The sequence below is a fragment of the Puma concolor genome, chromosome A3 (genome assembly GCF_028749965.1).
Source record: "Puma concolor isolate L17-30 chromosome A3, mPumCon1.1.hap2, whole genome shotgun sequence".
NCBI lineage: Eukaryota > Metazoa > Chordata > Mammalia > Carnivora > Felidae > Puma > Puma concolor.
In genome coordinates, this window is record NC_141669.1 from 115016654 (window position 1) to 115041825 (window position 25172).

A 25172-nucleotide genomic window follows, 5' to 3' on the forward strand; every position below is an offset into this window, starting at 1 on the left:
AAGCCCAAATGGCCCAGCACTGTGAACGGGACTATCAGGGACATCACCCAGGCAGCCCCCTTGTTTTACTGATGGGGAAACTGAGTCACGGAGCTGGAAAGGGACTATGTGCCTAGATGACACCACCAAACTGGGCATAACACCACCCCACAGCCCAGCACCACGTGTCTCCTGACAGAGGCATTTGGAGGGGGCTCCGTCTATACTAAAATCGCCCCTGCCCCCTCAAGAGGCCACATGGGCAGGTGGAGAATCTGGCCGTACACGGCTCCTTCTGCAGCCCAGGGAGGCTGGAGGGTCGGCTGCACTAGGCCTGGCTGGGCCTTGCAGGCTGCAGTATGGAGTCTGGTCTTTGTCCTAAGAGCCCCTGGGGAGCCACTGAAGGGTTTTAGGCTAGGAACTGATGCTCTCTGATTTATGTTTCAGAAGATTGCTCTGGCTGCTGGGTGGAGAATGGACTAGAGGGGCAAGAGAAGGAGCAGGAGACTGATGCACAAGCCGACGCAGCCTGGGCCAGACACGGAGCAGTGGGAGAGCTTGAATGGGTCCAAGGAAGGTGAGCTGATCGCAAATGGCAAAAGTATATTTGCCCCTGGGTTGTAAGTTCCCCGGCCCCGGACATGTTTAACTGAGCCCAGGCCACAGCATGACAGAGCTATTATAGTAGGGACTTGATAAGTCGGACCATAATGCCAAGATTCCAGGTCACCTCCTCCAGGAAGCCATCCCTGACTTCCAAGGCTGTGTCGGCAGCCCCGAAGCATCCCATATCACAGCACTAATTATCCTGGGACACAATCACTGGTTTCCAGATCTCTGTGCCCTTTCCCACCAAGAAGGCAGGGGCTACTTTGCTTCTCTCTGGATTCCCAGTCCTCAGCAAAGAGCCTGGCACACAGTAGGACCTCATATGTCACTCCCCCTCCCTTTCTTTCCCTTGTCTCCCCAATACCCCTTCTCTCAGGTCTTTCACCTGGGTATCCTTAGTGTCCAGCCCAGATGCTGGCACACAGTAGGTGCTTGGTAAATGTTGCTCTTTTTCTTTAAGATTTTATTTTTAAGTGATCTCCACACTCAACGCAGGACTCGAACTTACTACAACCCCACAAGTAAGAGTCACATGCTTTACCAACTGAGCCAGCCAGGCGCCCCTCAGTAAACATTTCCTGAAATGGATCATCTCTCCAGCAGATGTAACACACAGTAGGAGTTAAATGTTCGGCCCCTTCCTCTTAAGGGCAGCCTCTTCCTTCTTTGTTCAATACTGCACTGCTCTAAGTACTTGAGGTAGGACTATTAGCTTTATTTTGCAGACGAGCTAATGGAGGCCTAGAAAGGTGTGGGGCTCTGCCAGAGCCACACAGCTGTCCAACAGCAGAGCAGGGATTTGAACCCAGGCTGTCAGGCTCCAGGACCGTACCGTGTGGTCTCATTCTGAGGGCCCAGCACTCCACTGTTCCTGGCACATATGAGGTGCTGAGACGTGTCTGTAGCGGACTCAGAAGGACACAGTCATCCCCAAACCAGCTGCTATAGAGAGCTGCAGCGTGATCCCACTCTCCTCCCAGGCTTGTGTCTCCCTCCCGCCCAAGTGGGCCAGGCCGTCCCTGGGGGCTGCTGCCAGCCCAGGCCTGTCCAGGCCCCACCGCCCACGCGGCCTTCCCTGAGCCGCCAGCAGGCCGGCAACGTGGCCTGCCCCGGGGGACTGAGCCTGGGCCGCAGGGCAGCCCAGACAAAGGCCGGCAGCGTGCCCAATCCCCTGGCACTCGGTCTGCCTCCTCCTCCTCCTCCTCCTCCTCCTCTCTCTCTCTCTCTCTCTCTGTGTGTCTCTCTCTCCCTCTCCAGGGCCCAGGTTGGGGGCACTGGCAGAGGTTATTTTCAAAAAGGAGGTGGAAGGAAGGATGAGGGACTGGACTGGACAGCCCTAAGGGCAGAGGCTGGAGCAATCAGAACGATGGTCCGGGAACAGGGCAGTCCTGCAGGGCTGAGCCGCCCAGAGATCAGGTGGGTGGGGGGCTGGCACCCAGCAGGCGCCAACTGAGGTTTGCTGAATAATGGGTAGAGAGTACTGTCAGGATCGGGCCCTGGCCACACAGCAGCACTGAGCCTTCCAACCAGATGGGGCTTCAGGCTTCTACCAAAGAGAGCAGGTATCAAACTATGAATTCTCTCCCCAGTTTAGCTGGGAGGAAACTGAGGTTCAGAGAGGCAAAGTGACTTGCCCAAGGTCATAGTTGCAAGTGGGGCAAATGTGAGCCCCACCCAGGTCCATGTGATGGCAATAGACCTTATGCTTCCCACTGCCCTTATTGTCTCTTTACAAATAACGATAAAAACAGGGGGCGCCTGCGTGGCTCAGTCGGTCAGGCGTCCAACTTGGGATCAGATCATGATCTCACAGTTCCTGAGTTTGAGCCCCCACGGGCCTCTGTGCTGACAGCTCGGAGGCTGGAGCCTGCTTCGGATTCGGTCTCCTCCCCCCTTTCAGCCCCTCCCCCCTTCGCACTCGGTCTCTGTCTCTCTCTCAAAAATAAATAAACATTAAAAAAAGACAATAAAGGGGGGCCTGGGTGGCTCAGTTGGTTGAGCGTCCAACTTTGGCTCAGGTCATAATCTCACAGTTCATGAATTTGAGCCCCTCATCAGGCTCTGTGCTGACAGCTTGGAGCCTGGAGTCTGCTTCTGATTCTTGTGTCTCCCTCTCTCTCTCTGTCCCTCCCCCGCTCATGCTCGCACACTCTCTCTCTCTCTCTCTCTCAAAAATAAACATTAAAATTTTTTTTAAAAAACAATAAAAATAGAAACAATAATTACTATTTCCTGAGCATTTAATATGTGCCAGGCACTGTGGCTAGGGCATTACCTATATTGAATCATTTAATCCTCATAACAACTCTATGAGGTAAGAGCTATTATTACGCCCATTTTACACATAAAGAAAATGAGGCCCAGCAAGGTAAAGTAATGTGACCAAAATCAAACAGCCAGGATGTGGTGGAGTGGGGTTTCAATCCAGCCATCTGGAGCCTGCACACTAAACACCGTTCCATTCCGGATGGATGGATGGATGGATGGATGGATGGAGTGCCTAATGGATAGGAGCTCTGCTTTGTGCACCAGGCCTGCAGCTGGACACCCAGTAGGTGCTTGGCTAGCAGTTGCCATGACAACGCTGTGCTTTCTCCTGCAGCCCCTGTAGAAGGGGCCTCGTGTCCCCAGCAGAACTGGAGCTTGGGGGCCATGGGCCCTGTGCCCGGGCTGCCGGGGCGGCCCGAGCTCCCTCACTGAGCTGAGCTGCGGCATGACGGATGCGCCCGCCGCCGCGGGGAGCCCGGGGTAGAGCAGTTGCCTGGAAACAGGCTGCTCTGGCGGCCCACACTCAGACCTTTGTCACCATCTCAAGGACCTTTTATTCCTCCTCCTTTCTCGCTGGAGCCAGACCCGGCACACAGGTGAGAAGCTGCAGCCAATGCCACCCGCACAGGGGACCCACGAGGGGCCCACGGCCCCAGGTGGGGGAGAGGGAGGCAGACGCAGGAGAGACAGGGGAGGCCAGAGGCCGAGCCAAGGCGGGGGAAATGGTGCTCCGCAGGCGGCCCAGCCACGGCCTGGAAAAATCCTGATGCTGGGATGATTCTCTTACTGGCTTTATTTCTCCCAGTTTCTCTGACAAGAAATGAGCTTTAGTCCTTTTTCTTGCGGCGCAATACTGGAAACATTAGCTTTTGGAACTGAGGGTGGTACCAGAAGAGATCTGGGCAGAGCTGAGCCTCTGGGGATGGGGGGTGCCCAGGGCAGGCGGACAGGTGTAGTGCCCCCCACAGAGCAGGTGCTAATTGGCCCTTGTGCTGGTGGGCCGGAGAGGGGATTAGTGGGGCCCAAGGGAACTGGCTGGGGACTGAGCCACACCCAGCCAAGGCCCCCGCTTGGGGACAGGGTGTGGAAGGGCTAAGAGCAAGCGCTGGGGGGCCAGACCAGTCTGGGCTCAGGTCCCAGCTCTGTCCCTTAAGCGAGTCATTTCTCTGTGCCTCAGTTTCCTCCTAAGTGAATGGGGACGGCCTGCCTAGAAGGGCCGTCATGAGAATGAAATGATATATTCCTTACAAGACACCCAGCATAGAGTGAGCGCTCCACGAAAGATCACGGGTGCCTTCTGAGGAGGACCGGAGGGTGCCCAGACCCAGCCGTGTCACAGGGATGATCTCAGTCTCCCCCCAGGCACTCGTGGAGGCAGGTCTACAGCCTACTCACTGGACACACACAGTGCTCAAGCTCCAGGAGCGATGCAGGGTTTGCCTGGGTCGGACACCCAGGGAGGAAAGACGCCAGGCTGACCCCGTCAGGTTCCCAGGTGGCACAACCACCATCTTAACCTCCCCCAACAAATGGGGCTGCAGCTAGACTTGGAACATCAGATCTCAAGCCTCCTGCCCCAAACCTTCCTTGGCCCTCCATGGCCCGGATGGAAGCCAGGCGTATTTGCTGGGCATCAGAGGCCTCAGCGAGGTGGCCCTGTTCACTGCAGCTTTGAGCAGTGCTTCGTGCCTCTGCAAGGCTATCTCCTCTGTCCAGGACACCCACCCTCTGCTTAGCTCCAAGATGAGTTGAGCCTTGGCTCTAGGATTCACTATTCCCGAAAGCCTTCCCAACATGGCATTCTTCAGACCAAGCCAGGGGCCCCTTGTTCTGTGCTGGGAGACCCTCTATGAACCTCCACCCACAGCCCTGAAAGATGTCCTCTCTGGACTCCAGGCCAGGGGGGAGAACGCACCTGGCCTGACATCCGAGTCCTAGCGGGCAGAGGCCACCTCCCGAGTCTCTGCCCCACCTCAACCGGCCACAGCTACCTGGTGGCAGCCTCTGTCCTGGGCCGTCTGCCTCATAGTCTCGGCCCCTGAGCAGACCGCTCATTTGTGCTGTCCTCCTGCGCTAGGCCCCGCCTCATACATACAGCCCCGCCACACAGGCACAGCCTGCCACACTGCCCTCCCCATGCTGCCCAGCAGCGTCCTGTCCCTCCAAGTCCACTTCAGACCCTCCCTCCTCTGGAGCCTTTTCCTGACCACCCAAACCACAGGCAGTCCTTCCATCTGCTTTTCCTGCCTCCCTTCTGTGTGCTCCTGAGGCAAAGGGAGCTAAGAAGGAGGCAGGGCGAGGGAGGGAGAAGAGGGGGAAGAGGAGAGGGGGGGAAGAAGCTCCACATGTATCAGCACCTACAGGCCCTACACTAGGCACGTGACTACACAGTATCTCAATTATTTCATTGCATCACTTAGAGGAGCGAAATGAAGTTCAGGCTCAGGGAGACTAAGCCTCTCGATCGCCTGAGGGCCCGAGGCCTAGCTGGGCTTCTCCTGCTGCCTATGAAGCTAGGGTGGCCCTACAGGGTCCCCAAGGGGTTGTCACGGGCTTACATTCCTTATGTTCTCTCACCTGAGCCAGCACAGACCCAAGGCCCTGGAGTGGTGACAGCAATAACGGTAATAATACTGCCCGCTGATAACGACACCGTTCAGGTGCCAGTCTCCAAACCCACACAGTCCTACAGTTAAAGGTGAGGAAACTGCCGCCCAGAGAGGCAAAGCAACTTAGCCGAGGTCACACAGCTAAAAAGTCACAGGGCCGGGATCTGAACCTCATGGCTGAAAGGCCATGACGTCCCAGAGCCCAGGACATTGCTGGGTCTCCCAGCTGAGCCGGCACCAGCTGTAGGCAGCTGTAGCCCCAATTCTGGCCACCAGGCCCTGAGCCTGTCCCTCGTGGCCACCCGCTAATTAGCCAGGCGGCTTCTGCTTGCTCAGTGGCTGCTTTGGATAATTCTCCCAGGGAAGGCCGAGCTTGCAGGAGCAGGAAAGGTAATTGCTAATTGGCACGAGAGGAGACAAAGGGGACAAAGGCGCCCTTGGCCGCCCAGTGCAGCCTGAGCGGGTCCCACATCCTCCACCTCACCCACTACCCACCGGGACAGACTCCCGGGACGTGTCTGTCCGCAGGACACATCCACACAGCCCCCAGCCAGGCTGGGTCACTGGACCAAGCCCCAGGAAGAGCCAAAGAGTGTAACGGCCCCTGGCCTCCTGTCGAGCCCTGCAGGGAAGGGGTAGACAGGGAGCTCAGTGATTTCAAAACAAACGACCCCTGTAAGTGTTCTTCCATTTTCTGGGCACTCTGTACTGCTGCCCATGAACCTCACAACAGCCTGGGGGCGGTACTCCTCTCGGCTCCGTTTCCAGGTGAGAAAACTGATGCCCTGGGAGTGGTAGTGACTGCCCAAGGCCACCCCGCTAAGAGGTGAGGGAGGCAGGAGGCGCCCTCCGCTGTGCCCTCAATGGGGACTGTCCAGTTCCCCTCTCCCATTTTGCAGCTGAAGAAACGGAGGGCTGGAGTCTACGTTACAGAAGAAGTACAGGCTCTGGAGTCCCCGCTCTGCTCTCACGGCCTGTGTGCTTCAGGACATAACCTTGCCTCATCGTGCCTCAGTTTCTTTGTCTAGAAAATGGGCCTAGAAACCCCCGAGTTGTGTGGGCACTGAGGAAAGGCACGGGGGCCTTAAAGGCGCTGAACACAGAGGGGCTCCCTGACCTCTCCTTCGGAGGGTCACACGGTCGGTCTAGTGCCCACAGCGGGCTGGTGCAGGGTGGCGCTGGAACCCGGGGCCCGTGAGATGAGGGCTGGGGCTGCAGCAACGGAGGAGCAGAAACTGGTGGGCAGAGTCCCCTGTCAAGGGCTAGGCGGCTCACTCGCGGCCAGGAAGGTGGGCCAAGGGACGAAGAGGCCCCTGCACAGAGCCCGCCTGCTGGTACCTGGCTGAGCCATGGCAAGCTCCCTGGGAGGAACGGCCTGGGCTGGGGCTAGGTCGGGAGCCACTCCAAAGCAGGGCTCCCCATGCCAGCCCGGCTTGCACTCCCCGCAGCTCAGCTTCCTCATTCATGATGCTCCACCCCCCACCCCCCAGAGCTTTCCTGAGGCTCGGGCGCTGATCTGGACGAGATAAGGCACCGGCCAGGCTGCTGGGAGACCAGTCTGGGGACCCAGCCCTCCCTGCCCAGCAAGGCCAGACACCGGATGGACAAACAGGCCGAGTGGACAATCACATGAGCTCAGACCTCTTCCTCTTCTTGGGGACCCCAGACTCCGCCTGCCTGCGGCCTGAGCTTCCCCACGCTCCGGGCCTTTCGACACCCTTACAACAGACCTCCTGACCCACCAAGCCATGCCTTACAAAACCTGCTCGGGGACCACAAATCTGAAAGTCGCTATTATTTCGTGGTCCCAGTGATAGGTAAGCACGTGTACACGCACGCTCATCATGTTCATGGGGTCAGGCGCGGGCTCTGGACACTCTCCACTCCCCTGGATCCCCAGGGTTCCCTGAGCCAGAAGACCTACATTTTAGCTTTCTATCGGCCCTGCCTCACCGTGGCCCTGGGATCGCCCCTTCTAGGCCTCAGTTTACCCCTTTATAAGTTGGGACTATTCCTTCTGCCCCCTCTTCCTCATGGAGTTCTTAGAAGACTCAAGTGATAGGACAGATTCCAACAATGGTGAACATAGTTCAAAGTCATACACATGTTAAGTTCTGGTTTTAAACATTTACTGAGCTCCTCCCACAGGCAGGCACACAGCTGGGCACTTACACACATGCTTTCTGGGATGTCTCCCGTCTCCCATCCCATCAGCCCTGTTATACAAGCATCATATCACCATTCTGTAGATGACGCGGAGACTCCGAAGATGATTTTCCTGAGGTCACATAGCCAGAAAGGGGTGGGCCCAGGACTCAAGCTCAGGGCCATCTGAGAGTCAGCCACACGGAGTGAGGAGTTAAGACAATGGTGTTCTCTTTTCCAAGGACCCATGGGTCTTAAAATCCACCCTACAGGTTGAACAAACGGGTATCAAGGCCCCTCTCACTAGCTCTCACTGGGACAGGCTATGAGAGCTCAGAAATAATTCTGTTCTGGGGACTAAGGTCCTGAGGGATAAACTGTGGTCTTTTGACTCCCAAATACAAGGAGTGGGGGCAGCTGGGGACAATGGCCTCCCGGCCTTTCCTCAAACCCACTTGACATACTCCTGCCTCAGGGCCTTTGCACTTACTGTTCCCTCTACCTGGAATGTTATCCCCCCAGATACCTGCATAACTTGCTCTCGCACCTCCTTCAGGGCTTTGCTCAGAATGTCACCTACTCAGTGAGGCTCTCTCTGACACCCTGATTAGAATTCTAATACCTCCCTCCCCAGCACCTCTGATCCTCCTAACTCCGCTTGGTTTTTCTCTACAGCGCTTAGCTGCATCTGACAAGCTGGGGAGCTTTCCTCGTTTATCATGTGGTGTCAGCCCCCACTAGGCTGTCAGCTCTCTGAGGGCAGAGATTTTCATTTGCATCTCCAGAGCATGGCACACCGCCTGGCACAGCAGTCGTTGCATAGGTATTTGAACAACTGAAGAAAACTGAGGCTCAGAGAGGGACAGCATTGGGCCCCAGGCCACACAGGGAGCACAGAGGGGCCTGTGTAGGTGAAGCAGCGAGGGGAGGGGGGCGGTACGTACAATGTGTCTATCCAAGAGACCCTGGCTCCCTGCCTGCACCCTCCACATCTCAGATCCCAGAGGCAGGATTCAGAATAGAACCTTCGCTGCCTTCTTGACTCCTGATTTAGGGAACGGGGTCCCCCTGAAAACATCAACTGCTACAGTGAGGCTGGTGGTTCCTTGCCTTTCCAGTGGCCTCCTTGGGAGACAGTTCTCCCCTTTCACATACAGGGTGCTGGGGGCAGAGGAGGGAGGGCACCACTCGCTCAAGGTTGCTGGAGCAAAGCCAGACTTCAAGCCCTGCTCAGGCAAGTCAGGCTCACGTACCTTCCCCCGTGTGGGCCCCGTGCTGGGTGCTGGGTCCAGGAGGCGAGGAAGGGACCCGCCTGTGGCTAAGGGAGGGAGCTGCCTGCTGGAAGTGGCAGGTAGCCATAGCTGGGAGCAGCTGCTGGTCAGTCAGCCTGCCTGGGCTTACATCCGGGTGCCGCCCTTTGCTCACAGCAGGCCTCGGGCAAGTTGCGTAAGATCTCTGCCTCGCAGGGCTGTTTCAGGAGCCCAGTGTGCAAACACACAGGAAGCACTTAGTGCAGGCCGGCACCTAGTGGGCACTCCATAAATGTGTGCTGACACACCTCCAACCACACTATCCCCATCTCACCCTCATTACCACTACCCCTGCCATCACCACCATCATCATCATATCACCGTCACCACAACTGCCTGTCCCCTGCGATGCATCCTGAGCCCTACCAGGGTGGGACACACATCTGTGGGGCTCACCACTGTACCCCAGGAGGCTCTCTCCAAGTTGTTGAGCGAACTCATGAGTGAATGGATGAATGAATGATGAATTGGCTTTTATGGAGGACAAAGCAGCTGACACGAGGAGGAGGAGACAGACCCATTCCTGTAGCCCCTCTCCAGCCCACCCCCCCCTCGCCCCCTTGTGTCTGTAGCTTCTGCTCCCGTTTAGGCCATTGTGCCCTGGAACCCAGACCCATCCTGGGCCTGAGACTTCAGTCTCTGCTCTGCACACACCAGACCAGACTCGGCTCCCTAAATGCCTCCCTCCCCATGGTCCCCTGTTCTGCAATGTCCAATAGTTCCCGCTGCCTGAGATCTGGCCTTCTGGGGTCCCATTAAGGGACCGGCCACCAAGCTACATCGCCCCAGCCCCAGACCTCCCATCAAAACAGCATCTCTCCCCCTCTTCCCACAGCTGTGTCTCTGTTCCACCTGGGCTTCTCAACATGGCCAGGAGCGAGTCCAAATGTCTCTGTGACCGCCTGCTGACCCTGCCAGCCGCCTCTGGCTCCCTCAGCCCTAAGACTGGAGGAGCCTGCTTGTCAGGCAGGTCAGACGGCCCTAGACGGGACCCTGACCATCGCACCAGCCCTCATGTCAGCCCCGCAACAGCCCTGGTCCTTTCGTTCTGCAGAGGAGGCAACTGAGGCACAAAATGGAGAATGAAAAGGTTTGAGACATTTGTTTAACAAATATTTACTGAGTGCTGACTAGGCACCAGGTGCTAAAAACACAGCAGTGAGCAAGATAGCCGATATCCCGGTCCTCACAAAGCCCAAGAGGAACTCACACACAAAGACGGCACTGGCCAGAGGTTAATAAAGGCTCCAAAGTTAGAGGAAGGGGCAGAGAACATGGGGACAAAAGGCATTCTGGAAAGGCAGTCAGGGAGGGCCTCACTGCAGAGGTTACAATGTAGCAGGGCCCAGTGAGGGCTGGGGGAGCAGCCTGCGGGACAGTGTGGCTAAAGGTAGTGAGCAGGAGCCCACAGGTAGAGAGAGGGGCCACAGCTGGGCCTGGTGGGTCCTGGTGTCCTTTGCTCAGAGGCTGATGGGGACCCACAAGAAGGTTTTAGCAGAGAAGCAACATGGTCAAGTTTGCCTTTTTAACACAGCCATTTAGCTATTGTGTGAAGAGGGAGGAAATAGGAGGAAGGACAATGAGCTAGTGCTGGGGACGGGGTGACAAGAACTGGGGTGGGGGGTAGAAATGGCCCTGCGCTCCCCACAACCCCCAGAGGTTACCTCCCTGGGAAAGGGGGACCCAGAGGAGCCAGACATGGGGATGGCAGGGCTAGCTTGGGGCCATCAGGCAGAAGCAGCCCCCGTAAGCTCAGCAAGCCTGGTACAACAGGGCCAGGGGTTGCCTGAGCCAACCAGCTGGATGGCACATCAGGCCCTAGGCTGCCCCTGGCCACCAGCCCGTGTGGGTACCTGCGACTCCCAGCTCTGGGAGGGCAAGGATCATGTCTGTCCCGTTCACCACTCCCAACACGTAGTAGGTGCTTGGTAAATTTTTGAATGAATGAATCGGTGAGTGAATGGATTGCCTGCAGCCCTGTACTGTTTGCCAGTGGTTTCTTGTATTAGGCTGAGTTCCTTAAAATAATCGTAACCGCCGCTGATCTCAGAGCTTTGCTGCGAGCCAGCCCCCACCCCCCAGCTCAGCCTCTTATGCTGCATCCAACACAGCAGGTTCTATTGTTATGTCCGTTTTACAGAGGAAGAAACCGAGGCCCAGGGAGGTTAATCAATTCCCCCAAGGTCACTCAGCTAGCAAACAGCACAACTAGGATTTGAACCCAGGACTGGGTTATCCTCAGCTACATGTTAATACCTCCTACCTGGGGATCTTATAAATGACACCATCAGCTCAACTGTAAATCCCCTGAGGGCAGGGGCCCCACGAACAGCCTCAAGGCCCTGTCACATCTGAAGGGTTGCCTTGGATCCCCACCACAGGCTGAACTGCCATCCTGATAAGGAGCCGGGAACTTTTTCAGCAACGGTAGGGCTGAGCAGTGGCAGAGGAGGGAGGCAGGATCACCATCTTCTGAGCCTGGACAAGGGCTCTCTCCACAGCCTACCTCATCCTTCCCCTCCCCACCGCCACTTCATGTCCCCAGCACAGGAACGGGGGATCGAGTCCCCAGGCCCCCAGCCCTGGATGAGACAAGTGGCTAGTTCCTGGGGCCCAGTCAATGTCAGAAACCCCTCCGCATCAGAGGCCTTTCTGAAGACCCAGGGCCATTGGGCTGGCCTCTCACCTCTGCCTCTTGCCTAAAAGGGTGGAAGCCATGAAAACTGAGCTTCAGGACCTGCAAGGGAAGCGGGGCGTTAAAACCACACGCATGGCGTGCACGGCTATGGGCACGCCACAGTGATCCCAGCCACGGCGGCAGCAGCAGTAGGGACAGTCGGCACTCATGGAGCCCTCGGCCACGGGCCCACCTCAGCTAGGCTCAAAGAGCCCTGAGTCTCACAACAGTCCAGAGAAGCAGGCCCTCATATTACCTCCATTTTAGGTGTAGAAACTCAGGCACAGAGAGATTGAGTAAGTTGCCCAAGTCACACAGCATGTGCATAGTGGATTCAGGATTCAAACCCAGGCAGCCCAGCTCAGAGCCAAGTATACCGGGGAGAACACTTAGGGGACTGGATCCCTCCGGGCAGGGAACTAGGTGGCGTGCGATGGGGTGGGCCGGGCACTTTGTACCCCCTTGGTGGCTGCTGTTTTGTGGTTATTGCTTTAAGTCACGTATGCACATTACCTCGAAAACATACTTCTCTTGCACCCCTTTGTCCACAGCACGCTTTCCGCTGTCCGGGGAGGTCATCTCCCATTTCTTGACTCACCTCCTCGTAAGAGCCTCCCTTAGTTCCTCCCTAGTCTCCATTGACCCCCCTCCGTGTCACCCAGATTAGGCACTGGCCATCCACCTCCTCCCGGGGCTGCTGGTGGCTGCCTGTGACGCTGGCATTGAGCTCTGCCTTGCCTCGTGCTGGTGGGCACAAGGCTCCCCCTGGGTCAGCTGCAGTGCAGCATGCTGGCCGACCCGCTTGCTATGTGGCCCCATGCCATAACCTGGCTCTCCCTGAACCAAATAATCCCTCGGTGACCCTGAGAGTCAACCCTACCAGTAGATCCTGTTTGCACCTAAACAGCGCGTCCCAGGGTCAGCACACTCTGCCAGACAGACTCACGGCCGCCTCTCCGTCCCGAGAAGGGGCACTGGGCAAGCCTGTGGAATGCCACAGGGACCCCAGGATCTGAGACTTGTTGTCAAGAGGCTAAGTGATATGGGGAGCTGAGGACACAACAACCTCACCAGCTCAAGTCCCTGCTCTGCCTCTTATCAGCTGTGTGGCCTCGGGCCCGTTACTCAACCTCTCTGAGCCTCAACGTCCTCATCAGCAAGAGGAGGATCACAAAGGGAGCCACGTTTGGACAATCCCATGGAGTCATGTGCAGACGGTGCTTAACAGAGTGCCTGGCTCTTCGTAAGCAGGCCACAAATACTAGCTGTGTCACGACTGTCATTGTTTTTGCTCAGCGGCAGACGTTCCCTGCGTCCTTCGTGTATTTCAAACTATCCTCACAACTCTGAAAGGCGGTCGATATTAGTATCCCCATTTTATAGACGTGGAAACAGAGGCTCAGAGAGGAGGGCGGGGTGTATCTGAGGCTGCACAGCTGGTTGGTAAGGCAGGATTCGAACCCAGGGCTCTCTGGCCCAGGGAGCATGCTCACTCTCAGCCCCAAAGTGGGCAGCCTGGACCCGGTGAAGCCCACTGCCTCTCCCGTACCTCTCCGCTCTAGCTTCTCTCGGCCCTGCCCCAGACCCCATGTCCCAGGTCCAACTGGCCCCAGCCACACTGCAGGTATAAGAGACAAAAGCTCCTATTTCCTGTGCTGAGCACCTGACATGGAGTCTCTCTGCACCTCCCCACGGCAACCCCGTGAGAGCAGTCATACCACTGGGCCCATTTTACAGAGGAGGAAATTAAGGCTCAAAGAGGGAAAGGGACTTGTTTCAAGGCCGCCCAGCTGGTGAGTCACAGAGCTCAGTTCAAACCTGGGGCCAGTCTGTGCTCCAAAGCCCCACTCAGCAGCACCGCTTCACCGAGTCTCATCACAGGCTCTGGGGTTATTGATTCAATCACAACCAGAATCCTAATTATAGCTCCCTTTCATCGAGGGCTCCACTATGTCCACACCCCGGGATAGTTGCCTCTGTATCAGACAACAGAGTTTAGAAGGGAGATATAAGTGAAGCCACGGCTGTCATCACCCCATCCTGCAGATGAGGAAACTTAAGCTCAGAGAGGGGAAGTGACTCGCCCAAGGCTGCACAGCGGTGAATGGCGGAGCCTGGACTCAGCCCCTGCCTCCACATGCCCCACTCCTCCTGTGACTTGCAGGGGCCTTACATTCAACCTAAAACCCTCTGCCCCAGCCCACTCCTGTCCCAGCTCCAGAGCTCCCAGAGAGGCCCCCCCGTCCACGGCCTTCCCAGAAGGAACCCTCTGAGGTGCGAGAGCTCTCGTCTCTCTTCCCCTTGGCCTGGGCATTTCCTACTGCCCCACAAAGTGCTTCTTAACCACCCGTGCTATGTGGTTTGGGGGTCTTTGCACTGGGAAGAGGGGTCTTCCAAGGGCCCTGGAGTTGGAGCGGCAGGCCCTGCTCTGTGGCCTGCCTGCCAGGCTTGGCTTTAGGACATCTTCCCAGCTACTCCACAGGATGTGGGTTATCAGCCACTTCTACACAAGGGGGGCAAGAGATCGGAGCAGGCAAGCCGTTTGCCCAGAACCAGAAGCTGGCAGTGGAGTTGGGATCCAAACTCAGGTCTATTGTTGGCCATGTTACTCTCTGGTCTTCCCTATTTTCGCTCTATCCGTAGACAGCCCCTATTGCCTGGGCAGATGCCTCTCCCTGTCCCTAGGAAAATGACAACGCCGCTATTTAAGCATTTCACATGATTCCCTCCCTGGGTTTTCCCAACAAACCTGTTGGAGGGAGGGGCAATCATCAGACCCATTTTTCAGGTGGAGAACTGCAGCAGCAAGAGGTTACTTAGCTAGTCGCCCGCACAGGCTCTGCCTGGGTTTGCTAACCTGTAGAATGGGGTCATAACCGCCTCCCAGGGTGGCTGAGGACCGCGCAAGACTGTGGAAGCCAGGGGCTCTTGGAGACACGCCCTCAGGACGCTTGGAGATGAGGCCCCAGTGCGCTTTTCTCCACCCGCCAGCATCCAGTCAGGGCCTGGCCTGCCAAAGGAAGGGCCCCATGTCTCCTTGAACATTTTCTCAGCCCGGGGATGCCGAGAAAACGATGAGTCATCCACCCAAGCATAGGCCTCCCAGGAGCCTGCAGTCGGGTCCCAGCCGGGGCGCGGGAGGTTCCAAGCTGGGAAGGGGGCCCCGTGGACACGATGACTCCCGAGCTGGCCCCCGGAGCCCTGAGTCACCAGCTCCCCACAGCCCCCCACTGCCACATGCTGCTGGCCTTAAGGACAGCTCCCGGACTCCACCCACTGGCCCCTGAGCCTTCACCCCAGATCTGTACATCTGTCCACATTCCTGGTGTCTTAACCTCCCCTGCTTCCATGGAAGAAAACTGGGTCAACCCTGACCTTCGAACAACCCTTGCTCCCCACCTTCCCTGTCACTCGGTCCCAGTCACTCCACGTCTTGTCCTACGGGGGAGGCAACTCCTCTTCTTCGTCCCAGGCTGGCCTTCCCTCTCTGCACCTCACAACTCCTTCACCTCCTGTTTCCCCGACATGGAATATGTCTCCCTCCTGCCCGGCATTCCGAGGGTTCCTTCTAGAACCCAAATCTGACCTTATCTCCCCCTCCGCTAAAAAACCCTCCTGTGGACTCCTGGCTTTCCGTCACGATGACACAAGGAGATAAGGATACACCAGCTCCTCTGAGTGGCTTTCCAGATCCTTCTCTCCCATCTGGCTCCAAGTGATTTCACCAGCTCATCCCCTCAGGACCCCACAGCGGTTCTCGAGCTGATCTGACCATTTGCCCACCCCCACCCCATGTGCAATGTTCTGCGGAGCACGCTGCTCCGGGAACGTGGCCCCAGTCGCCTCCGTCCACGGCCTGCGCTAACCTGTGAAAACCTGCCCCACCTCCAAGCTCTTGCTCGCATTCCCACCCCCTGGAATGAGCTCCTTCGTGTTCTGCTCTTGCTGAAAAATGTGTTCGGGCCCTCCAGGTCCAGCTCAAATGTCGTCTTCCTGAGGACTCCCTGGACTCTCTCGGGCAGGAGGGACGGTCTGGGCCTGGGGGCTCCCGAGGCCCTCCGAGCACAGAAGCCATGCTCTGCTGCCCCCCACAGCGGGCAGTCCCTTTGGGCAGGGGCTATTCTATGTCCTGTGGACACAGCAGCGAACCAAACAGGCTGGTCTGCCCTGGCAGAGCTCACAGCCTTGTGGGGAGACAGGTACTAAACCTATAAACTAAAAAACATACCTAATGTCGGGGGCAGGGGGGATAAGAGCTATAGAAAAAGATTAAATAGAAAGGGGGGGTGAGAGGGTCGCCTGGGTGGCTCAGCTGGTTACGCGTCCGACTTCGACTCAGGTCGTGATCTCAGGGGTTTGTGAGTTCAAACCCCACATGGGACTCTGCGCAGACAGGGCAGATCCTGCTTGAGATTCTCTCTCTCCCTCTCTCTGCCCCTCCCCCACACTCATTCTCTCTCTCTCTCTCTCTCTCTCAAAATAAATATAAACTTAAAAAAAAGAAAAAAAAGAAAGGGGTGAGAAAAGGGTCCAAGGGACCTAAAATGGTAAAACAGTCCTGACTAGGTGATTGGGGAGGGCCTCTCTGAGGAGGTGGCATTTGAGCAGAGACCCAAAAGAGGAGAGGAACCAGCCACGTAGAGATATGGGAGAAGAGTATTCCAGGCTGGGGGGAGACAGCCAGTGCAAGGGCCCTGGGGCAGGATTGTGTTTGGTAGTGTTTGGAAGAGCAAAGCGGTCGCTGTGGCTGAGACCCAACGGGCAAGGGGAGAGTGGAGTGAGGTGAGGGCAGCAGGCAGCTGGGGCAGATCATACAGGGCCTTGGAGGCTTCAGGAGAGACTCTGGCTCCCGCTTTGAGTGAGACGGTTGTCTTGGAGGGTTCTGAGCAGAGGCAGGTGAGAATCTGACTTCCTTTCTGCAAAGTTTTCTCTGGCTGCGTGAGCCAGAGGGGCTACGGAGGGGGGGGGTCAGAGTGGATGCAGTGGGGAGGCTGGAGGGAGTGGAGGTGGTGAGAAGGTAAAACCTGAGATGTATTTGCAAGGTCAAACCAACAGAATTTGCAAATGAGTTGGATGGGGAAGGAGGAGCAGGAAGAGAGGAGTCCTCAGTGGAGTGTGGGAGCAGGGGCAGGATGGGGCTGCCCAGACGGGGACAGCAAGAGAGCAAGTGAAGGGTGAGTGAATGAATGTGCGACCAGCCAGGTTTGGGGGCCTGCCTGTTCACCCCCAGCTCTGGCACTCTCTGGGACCTTGATCTCGTTCTGTCCACTCTCGGCCTTAGTCTCCCCCCTTCCCAGGCTGGTGAGAGGACTGGATGCTGAGGGAGTGGATGACTTCGTGGGGAGAAGGGTCGGGTCTGGAGCAACAGTTGAGGTGAGGGGGTGGGGAAGCCAGCGGGGAGGGGAGGGGTGCCATCTGTCTCCCACTAGGCTGGGTCTGGGCAGGTGGGGGGATGCCTCGAGCTCTGAGAAGCTTTTGTGGCTTGCCATCAGACGAGGGGGCACCATGAGCCTGGGGTGCAGAGAGGTGGAGAGCTACGGCCCCTGTGGACCCCTGCCTCCACGCCCTGTAGCTTTTAGGGTCGGATAGCCATGGAACCCAAGCCCTGCCACTGCCTCACAGAGGGACTCGGAACGTTCCCTGGCCTCCCTGATGTCAGGTTCTCACCCACTTCACAGAGTCTAGGGACAATTAAGTGAAATAAAGTATCTGGCACATGGCAGGGGCTAGAAAACCCAGGAGATGTGCTCAGACCCCTGCCCAAGCAGCCTCACTGTGTTCTAAGATCCCAGAGCCGACCCAAGTCGAACAGGACGGGAGCAGGGGTGGGGATGGGGGGTTGAAAGGAGAAGGCCTCCAGAATGCTCATCCTACTACTTTCTACCTGGGAGATGCCTACAGGCCTTGGTAGAGTCCCCACCCTCACCCCTCTACACCCCTCTCCTTGACCTCTGGGACCCAGCACCCAGCACCCAGCACCAGGAAGGGACTCAGGGGCAGGAGGGACCAAAAGAGCAGTCCCTGTGTAATAACTAGGGAAACGGAGGCTCAGAGCAGGGCAGGAGCCGACCAGAGCAGAGAGACCCTGAGCTTTTAAGTCCCCAGGCCTGGGGGTTTGTGCCACGCCTATGCCCCTCACCAAGGCTCTTCGGGTGTTCTGTGCAATTCAATACACTAACCAACCCCGAACAGCACTGGAGACATAGAAATGACTCAGATACAATCTCCAGGGAACTAACAGTTACTGCCCACCAACTATGTGACAGGGATTTGGCTGGCTGCTTTATCTCCACTGTTCCATCTAATATCCATGACGTCTTTCATCACCATCCCCATTTTCTGGATGAGGAAACTGAGGCCCGGTGAGATCACAGAGCACCTAACATTTCCTAAGATATGCACATTCTTAAGGTTCTGCATTGATTCATGCATTAATCTTCATACCAGTGCTATGAGGGAGACAGAATTATCAGCTCCATTTTGCAGATGAGAAAACTAAGGCCAAATTGGTGAAAGGGCAGAGCTGGTATCTGAATCCAGGGGCCTGGGTCTTGAAACCCCAGGCCCTTCCCCTCCCGTGTATGTCAGGGGGGGGTAGGGGCAGAAAGTGGACTCAGGAGTCCTTGTTCTAGTAGGCTGAGCCCTCTCTCCCAGAAGGGCATACCCACCCTCCACGGTGCTTGAGGAAGGCTGGAAACAGGGAGGTGCCTTGGCCACCGTCATGGGGACAGGGACAAGGCATCATTTCTCCTGTCCACTGCCTCCCTCACACTTCACTTCCGCAGCTGCTGAGACTCCGGGGGCAGTGGGGGCCAGGACGGCAGCTTGGGCCGATTCTGTTATGATGAAGGACACCCCTGTCAGCACTGCACTGCCAGACTGATGGGATTTCTTCCACAGGAGCTTGAACATGTGTGCACGCACACACTCACGCTAGTGCTCTGCCAATGCCCACACCCCAGGTGCTTGCACATCTGCCAACGCAGACGCCCACGGTCACACACACTCACAAGCACACAGTCTCCCCTCCACCTGTACACACACACACACACACACACACACACACACACACACACACTGCCCTGGGCACACGAGCATCCCCAGCCTGCACATGGACAAGCACACTCACACCTACACAGTCACACTGCCACACACACACACACACACACACACACACACACACACAGCCTCCTCATGCACACACACGCTCTACCCCGTGAGCACACACGCACCTGTGCACAACACTCAATCAATCCCACAATCTCTAAGTGGAGAGCTGGCTTGGAGAAGCCCAAGTTGGCCTGGGGCTGAGTCAAGCTCTCGACCTTCGTCCCTGGGCAGCCCCAGACACAGGCTGCCCACCCCCCAGTCTTTCCAGTAGCATTTTTAGAGTCCCAGATGGGCCTCCTGACTTTCAGACACCCCAGGACAAGAAGGCAGTCTTTGGGGCCATGCCAGGTTTTAGCCAAGGAAGAAGGGGGTATCCTGTCCTCATGCCCAGCAGAGAGTGACCCAGGACCTGGAGGGGAGACCCCAGGAAGGCAGAGCCTGATCCTCCAGCATCACCCAGGCTCCAAAATGAGCCCCCAGAGTGCCTGAGACCACATTTGCCCAAATCACCGAGGCTTAATTGACAAAATTGCCCACTTCTGACACTCAGGAGAAATCTGAACAGGGCCCACACCAGATGCCATTGTCAACCTTCTCCTCAAAAGTCCCTCAGGACCCAGGCCTCCTCCCTTCTTCTCACCCCTTCTCCGTCCTAGTGAGCCCCAGGAAAGTCCCCTGACACCTCGTGTGGAGCCAGTCCTGCCTCAAGCACTAGCCTGTGACATCTTGAACAGAGGGATTCTCATAAACTATAATTCAGATTAAGGTGTAATGGACTGAAAGCTTGTCACGAAGGGACCTGTGCTTTCCAATGAATCAGGCTGCAAGGCCCCTCAGATGAGGTAAGAATGGAGATGTGTGCAAGCAGTCCCCAAGCTCAGGGCCTGCCCCTGTCAGCAGCATGGCGCTAAGGAAGTTCTGAACCTTGCTGAGCCTCAGTTCACTTATCTGAAGGATAGCGAAAATAACGTCATTGACCCCCGGGGGCCATCCTGGGAATCTGACAAATTAGTGTGTGTCAGCACCCCAGCACAGTGACAGGCACATAGTAGGTGACTCAGAAATGGTCAGTGTGGTGATAACTTGGAGAAAAGCAAGAAACATCGAGGAATTCAAGCGAAGGTCATGGCGTATATTACACTGTGCTAAGTCAGAGGCCATTTCCCGCCCAGACCAGTGGCCGCAGGTGCCAAAGGTTTACACAAAAGCTCTGGGGAGAAAGACCGAAGACTGAGAAAACGCTCTCCACTAAATGAACGTTGTCTGCAAACTGGGAAAAGACCACCATTAGTCAATTTGGCCAGCGGAACACCTGGGGTCCGGCTCGCAAAAGCCTAATGTTGACAGTGGGGTTTGGCAAGCTGGCGTTTCCCCTCGGGGGAATGGGGCTCTAATGGGGGGATTCATGGCCTGTGATGGGCCCACAACGCCCACTGCGGAGCACAGAAATCTGCATTCCAGTCCTGCCCCCTACCAATGGAAACCGCCTCTCTCGAGGCCTCAGTCTTCCCATCTGGAAAATGGTAGAGTTGAGCTGAGAACATCTATCTCCAAGGAGGTCCTGGGAGTTGACAGATGGCCCGGGGCCCTGCCCCAGTCATAACCTGTGGCCCTTGCAGGCCCCAGGGACAGCCCCACTCAGAGACCAGGGGAAAAGGAAAGGGGCTGGTTCACTTTGTGGTCGACGCTGGAACGAATTTAGAGGGTCTCGCGTCCAAGGGGTTTGCTTCCTCTGCGTGGCAGCGCACGGAGGCTGGAGCAGGCCAAACACAAGAAATAATAAATCCTAACCAGGCTCTGCCCAGTCAGGAGGCCCCGGCTGGCTCTTGTCATAAAAAGATCTTATCCCCAAGAGCGCCCCGTGCCGCTGGTGGAGGACTCCGCCCTCCTCCCCTCAGCCCTCCGCCTCCACTTCTATTTCCTGTGACAACCTGCAAACTGAAGACCAACTTGCCTCTCCCCCGCGCCCAGGCTCTGGCTCGACCCCCGCCCCGCCCCGCCCCCGCCCGGGCCCCAGCTGCAGGAGGCCCCGGCACAGAGCAATTCCCCTCGCCCTCCTCTCCGCCCTGGGCCCGTCCGGACAGATTAAGCCTTTGTCACACACACCCAGAAAAGCTCAGGGCCAGATGGGACAGGACAAGTGGTGTCAGATCATCGACCCGCGGCCGGCCGGCCGGGACTAGGGAAGGGCCCGACCATAGCACCGCATATGGCTGTGGGAGGAGGAAAGGGGGCCCAGGGAGGGGGCAGCCAGAGAACAACATGGAAGAGAGATGACATACCATGGCCACCCTTGGGACCGCACACCGCGCCCGCCGGGGGCCCTTGTTCAGCTGCTGGACGACCCAACTCCCACACCCCCTCTTGCCTGAAATCGGTCTGCCTGTCCGCCCTCCCTTGGTGGCTCCGTGCGCGGGCTTCTTTATCACATCCTTCGAGATGCCCACCTCCCCCACCAGCTGGGCGCCCAGGAGCAGGCAGAGTCTGACCCGCCCCAATACCCAATACCAGGCCTGTGGGCACTGAACAAACGCCTCAGACGAAGGTTTAAGGCCCAATGACCTTCACAAAAACCCACCCAGGACAAAACTACAGGATGTCTCCCAACTGCCACCAGAGGCAATGGCAACTTTGTGTGTGTGTGTGTGTGTGTGTGTGTGTGTGTGTGTGTAGGCCAGTGAAGGTAGGGGATGTCCTTTGCACCTTTCAAAGAAGGTCCCATTCAGCCTCTGCCAGGAAGAGGCCATGGCTGGCCCAGAATTCCCAGCAGGATTTGTTCCTCTTAGATCAGTGAAAAGAAAAATGGAAATATAAAAATAATAAAAACTGAGCCCCAGGAAGGTGCTTGGAGACGGGGGGGGGGGGGGGGGGGGGGTGGCAGGACCAGGGGCATCTCCTGCGGCTGGCTCCAGTTGGCTGGGCGAGCAGCAGGTAACTAACAGGCTCTCTAGGGACCAGCAGGCCAGGCAAGAAGGCACAGGGAGCTGGAGGGGCAGGCTGTCAGAGGAGGGTACGTCTGTTCTGTGTTCGTTGTCCCCCCTCCCTCCCCACCCCACCCCCCAGCCTGGGCAGGGAGACTTGGGTCCCCTTTCCCTGCCTCCCAGGCAGGTGGTCCCTTGGGGAAGGCTTATTATTGGTCTGGGAGTCAGGGTGGAGCCTCATGAGGCCCCTGATGCCAGGGGCAGACAAGGCAGGTCAGCATGGGCCTCATGAAGGGTCTGAAGAGACTAGCTGGGCTTCGAGGACCCGGAACCCAGGCCTAGCACTGAATTTCTGCGTGTGGCCTGCATGGGTGTGTGTGTGTGTGTGTGTGTGTGTGTGTGTGTGTGTGTGTGTGTGTGTGTGTGTTGGTTCGAAATCACCCCTGCTCTGCCTAGACAGCAGTATCGCTAAGAGGATAGGGAGACTGCCCCAGGATGCCCACTCCCTAGGGAAGAGGTAAACCCATGCAGAGAAGCAGTGAGCCAGCTGCCAACTCGGAGGGTCACCTGCCTCCCAACTTCAGGAGTGGGTAGAGTGGGGGACCCTGCTGCCCGCTAAGAAGATTGAGCCAAGACTCTCAGCTCCCTGGGGAGGGATAACCAGGATGGGGTAGGAGGTGCTAACTGGCCTGGATGGCTGAGGGCACTGTCGCAGGGCAGGGGGCACAGATCCAGTCAACCACCTGGTGGGCCACTGACCTGGAAAAACCACACTTAGATTGGGGACACTAGCCCAAGATGGGGGAGAACCCAAGGGGGTAAGGAAGGCAGGGTGGGGAAGACCGACCTACGCTGGGGAAAGGCACTGACCCATATTCCCCTTAAGGGAAGGTGGGCACTGATTTGGGCTTGGGGGGGGGGGGGTCCCTGCCTCCATCAGGGGAGGGGACAATGATCCAGACTCCCCGGGTTTGGGGGAGAGCACTGATTGGGGCTGGCGGCGGGGGGGGGGGGGGTCCCTGACTCGCGCAGGGTGGGACACTGCTCCAGCCTCCCCCTCCGGGAATCCCGCCCCGGCGCACCCCTCGGCCCGGGCCCCATGCTTCGGGTCCGGCCGGAGGCGGCAGCGGCGCAGATGGGCTGCTGGCGGCCGCAGCGGCAGCGGCGCGGTTATCAGCGCTCCTCGCAGATGGGCCGCCCGCCCTCCGCGCTCACGGCTCCCCACTCCCCGCGGCCTGCAGCCCCGTCCCCTGGGCGCGGGGGGGAGGCGCCTCCGGATCCGCTCCCCGGCTCCCGCCTCCCTCCCTCGCGGCCCCCTCACCCCGCGGGCCGGGCCCGGGCGGCCGCCGGAGGGGGAGGGGGAGGGGACAAGTGCACTTTTCGTAACGACCGAATCAATTGTGTGTGAAGAGCCCGCTCCGGCCGGGGACGGGGCTGAGCGCGGGGCGGGCGGGCCGGACGGGGGAGGAGCACAGAGGGGGGAGCGGGGGAGCGAGGGAGGGAGGGAGGCCGGCGCGGGGCGGCCCCGCTCGCTCGCTCGCTCGGGCCGGGCGAGGCCGGGGAGGGAGCGAGGGGGGCAGGGAGGGAGGCCGGCCGGGCCGGGCCGGGCCGGGCCGGGGGCTGAACGCACTAATGGAGGGTCTCCACGACGGAAAGTTCAAAGCTCAGCAGCGCCCCGGGAGCAGCCGCCCCCCCCCAGCCCCCACCCGTTGCAGAACAATGAGGTCCCGGCGGGGGAGCCGCGGGGCCCGCGCCGCACGCCCTCTCCAGGGCGCCCCGGGCCGGAGGGGACGCCCCCGCCCGGCCGCCCGCCTCCTCCCTCCCGGCGGCTGCGGTTCCCCGCCCCCTCCCCCACGCCACCCCGCCCGGACCCGGCCGGCCCCGGGGACGGGGGAGGGGAGGGGATGGATAGGTCAGGCCGCCCCCGTCCCAGGGAGGGGGGGAGCTAGGGGCCCGGGGGGCGGAGGGGGCGCCCCACCCACCCGCGCGAGGCTGCTCCTGCGCCAGGCTGCGGCTCGGGCCGCCCCTCCCCGGGCCAGCCCCGGGTGGGGTCTGGGAGACAGTGCCCTGGAGGGCCCCCCCATCCTGGCGCTGGGGAGTCGAGTGGACTCCCCGTCCCGTGGCTGCCCCTGCCCCCCCTCCCGCAGCACCACCCTCCACACACACACACACACACACACACACACACACACACACACACACACACACACACACACACACACACACACACACACACACACACACACACACACACACACCGCCCAGCCGGCCCGGGGGCGGGAGCGCGAGGCGCCCGGGACAGGCAGCCCCGGGGCGGGCGGGGGGTTGGGGGGAGGCTCGGGCTTCGGAGCAGCCGCCTGCTGGCGGGGGGAGGGGACGGGAGGACGGAACATGCTGGGGTGAGCAGCCCGGGACAGCCCGCTCGGCAGGGCCACGGCCCGGGCAGCGGCGCAGAGGGGGGCAGGGACGCCCCGAACCCGGAGCGCTGCCTGGGCGGGCCGGGGCAGGCGGGTGAGCAGAGACGCGTGCGCCCCGGGCGGGCCAGACCCACGGACAACCTCAGGGACACACGTTCGGACACACATCCACACCCCCACACCCCGTCCCCGCCCGCCCCAAGCCCCGCGGCGGGACCGGCCCGCGGCCGCCGCGCGCGCACTCACCGAGCCCGTCTTGACCGGCACATACACCACTTGGCCCATCTTGGGTTCCCGGCCGCTGCCCAGGCGGAAGCCCTTGGAGCGCACCCAGAACTGGAACTTGCCTTTCTCGCCGGCCGCCGGGCCGCTGCCCGCGCCGGTCCCGCCGCCGCCCTGCAGGACCTCGGCGATCCGCTGGTATTTGCTGCGTGTCACCGTCTTGGTTTTGGCCGAGTCGCCGTAGGTGCGCAGGCACCAGTCCCGGAACTGGCGGCCCAGCTCCGAGTCCCCGGGGCTGCGCTCGCGCTCCCAGCCCCCGCGCAGCAGCAGCGTCGGCTTCGGCATCCTCCCGCCGCGCCCGGCGCCCTCGGGGGCGGGCCGGCCGCCGGGCCGCCCGGTGCCGGGACTGGGCTGGGCTGGGCCGGGCCGGGCCGGGGCGCGCCGCGGCCCGGGCTGTCCCGCGGTGTGGCTCCGGCGCGGCTGCTTGATGGGCACGGGCGGCGGCCGGACGCGCGGGGCTGCGGCGCGCTCTGTCCTGCTCGGGCGGCGGCAGCGGCGGCGTTGGCGGCGGCGGCTCCGGCTCGCCTCCTGCTCCGCCTCCTCCTCCCCCCCGGCCGGGATGCGGGAGCGATGGAGGCAGCTCCGGGCCCGGAGGTGCAGAGGGGGCGGGCCGCCCCGCGGGCGGCCGGGGGAGGCGGGAGGCGGGGAGCGGCTCCGGGCGCGGGGAGCGAGACCGAGCCTGGGCGCGGGCGGCGGCGGCGGCTGTCAGCTCGCGCGGCTCATCCTGCTCCTGCTCAGGCTCCCGCTGCCGCTGCTCTTCCTCCTCCTCCTCCTCCTCCTCCTCCCGCGCCCGCCTCCACCACGCCGCGGGATCCCACCTGTTAGAGCGTCGCAGCCTTCGCCGC

General features: G+C 59.3%; 1 protein-coding gene across 1 annotated transcript in view; it reads right to left on the minus strand.

The window, feature by feature from the left end:
• Window positions 1-24724, minus strand: part of NOL4L (nucleolar protein 4 like) — a 128463-nt gene extending 103739 nt beyond the window's left edge. Inside the window, exon 1 of the mRNA XM_086701960.1 lies at window positions 24292-24724. Within this exon, the coding sequence (XP_086558086.1) occupies window positions 24292-24612 (321 nt within the window). The 5' untranslated portion in view covers window positions 24613-24724. The remainder of the gene's footprint in view (window positions 1-24291) is intronic.
• Between the last annotated feature and the right edge of the window lie 448 nt (window positions 24725-25172).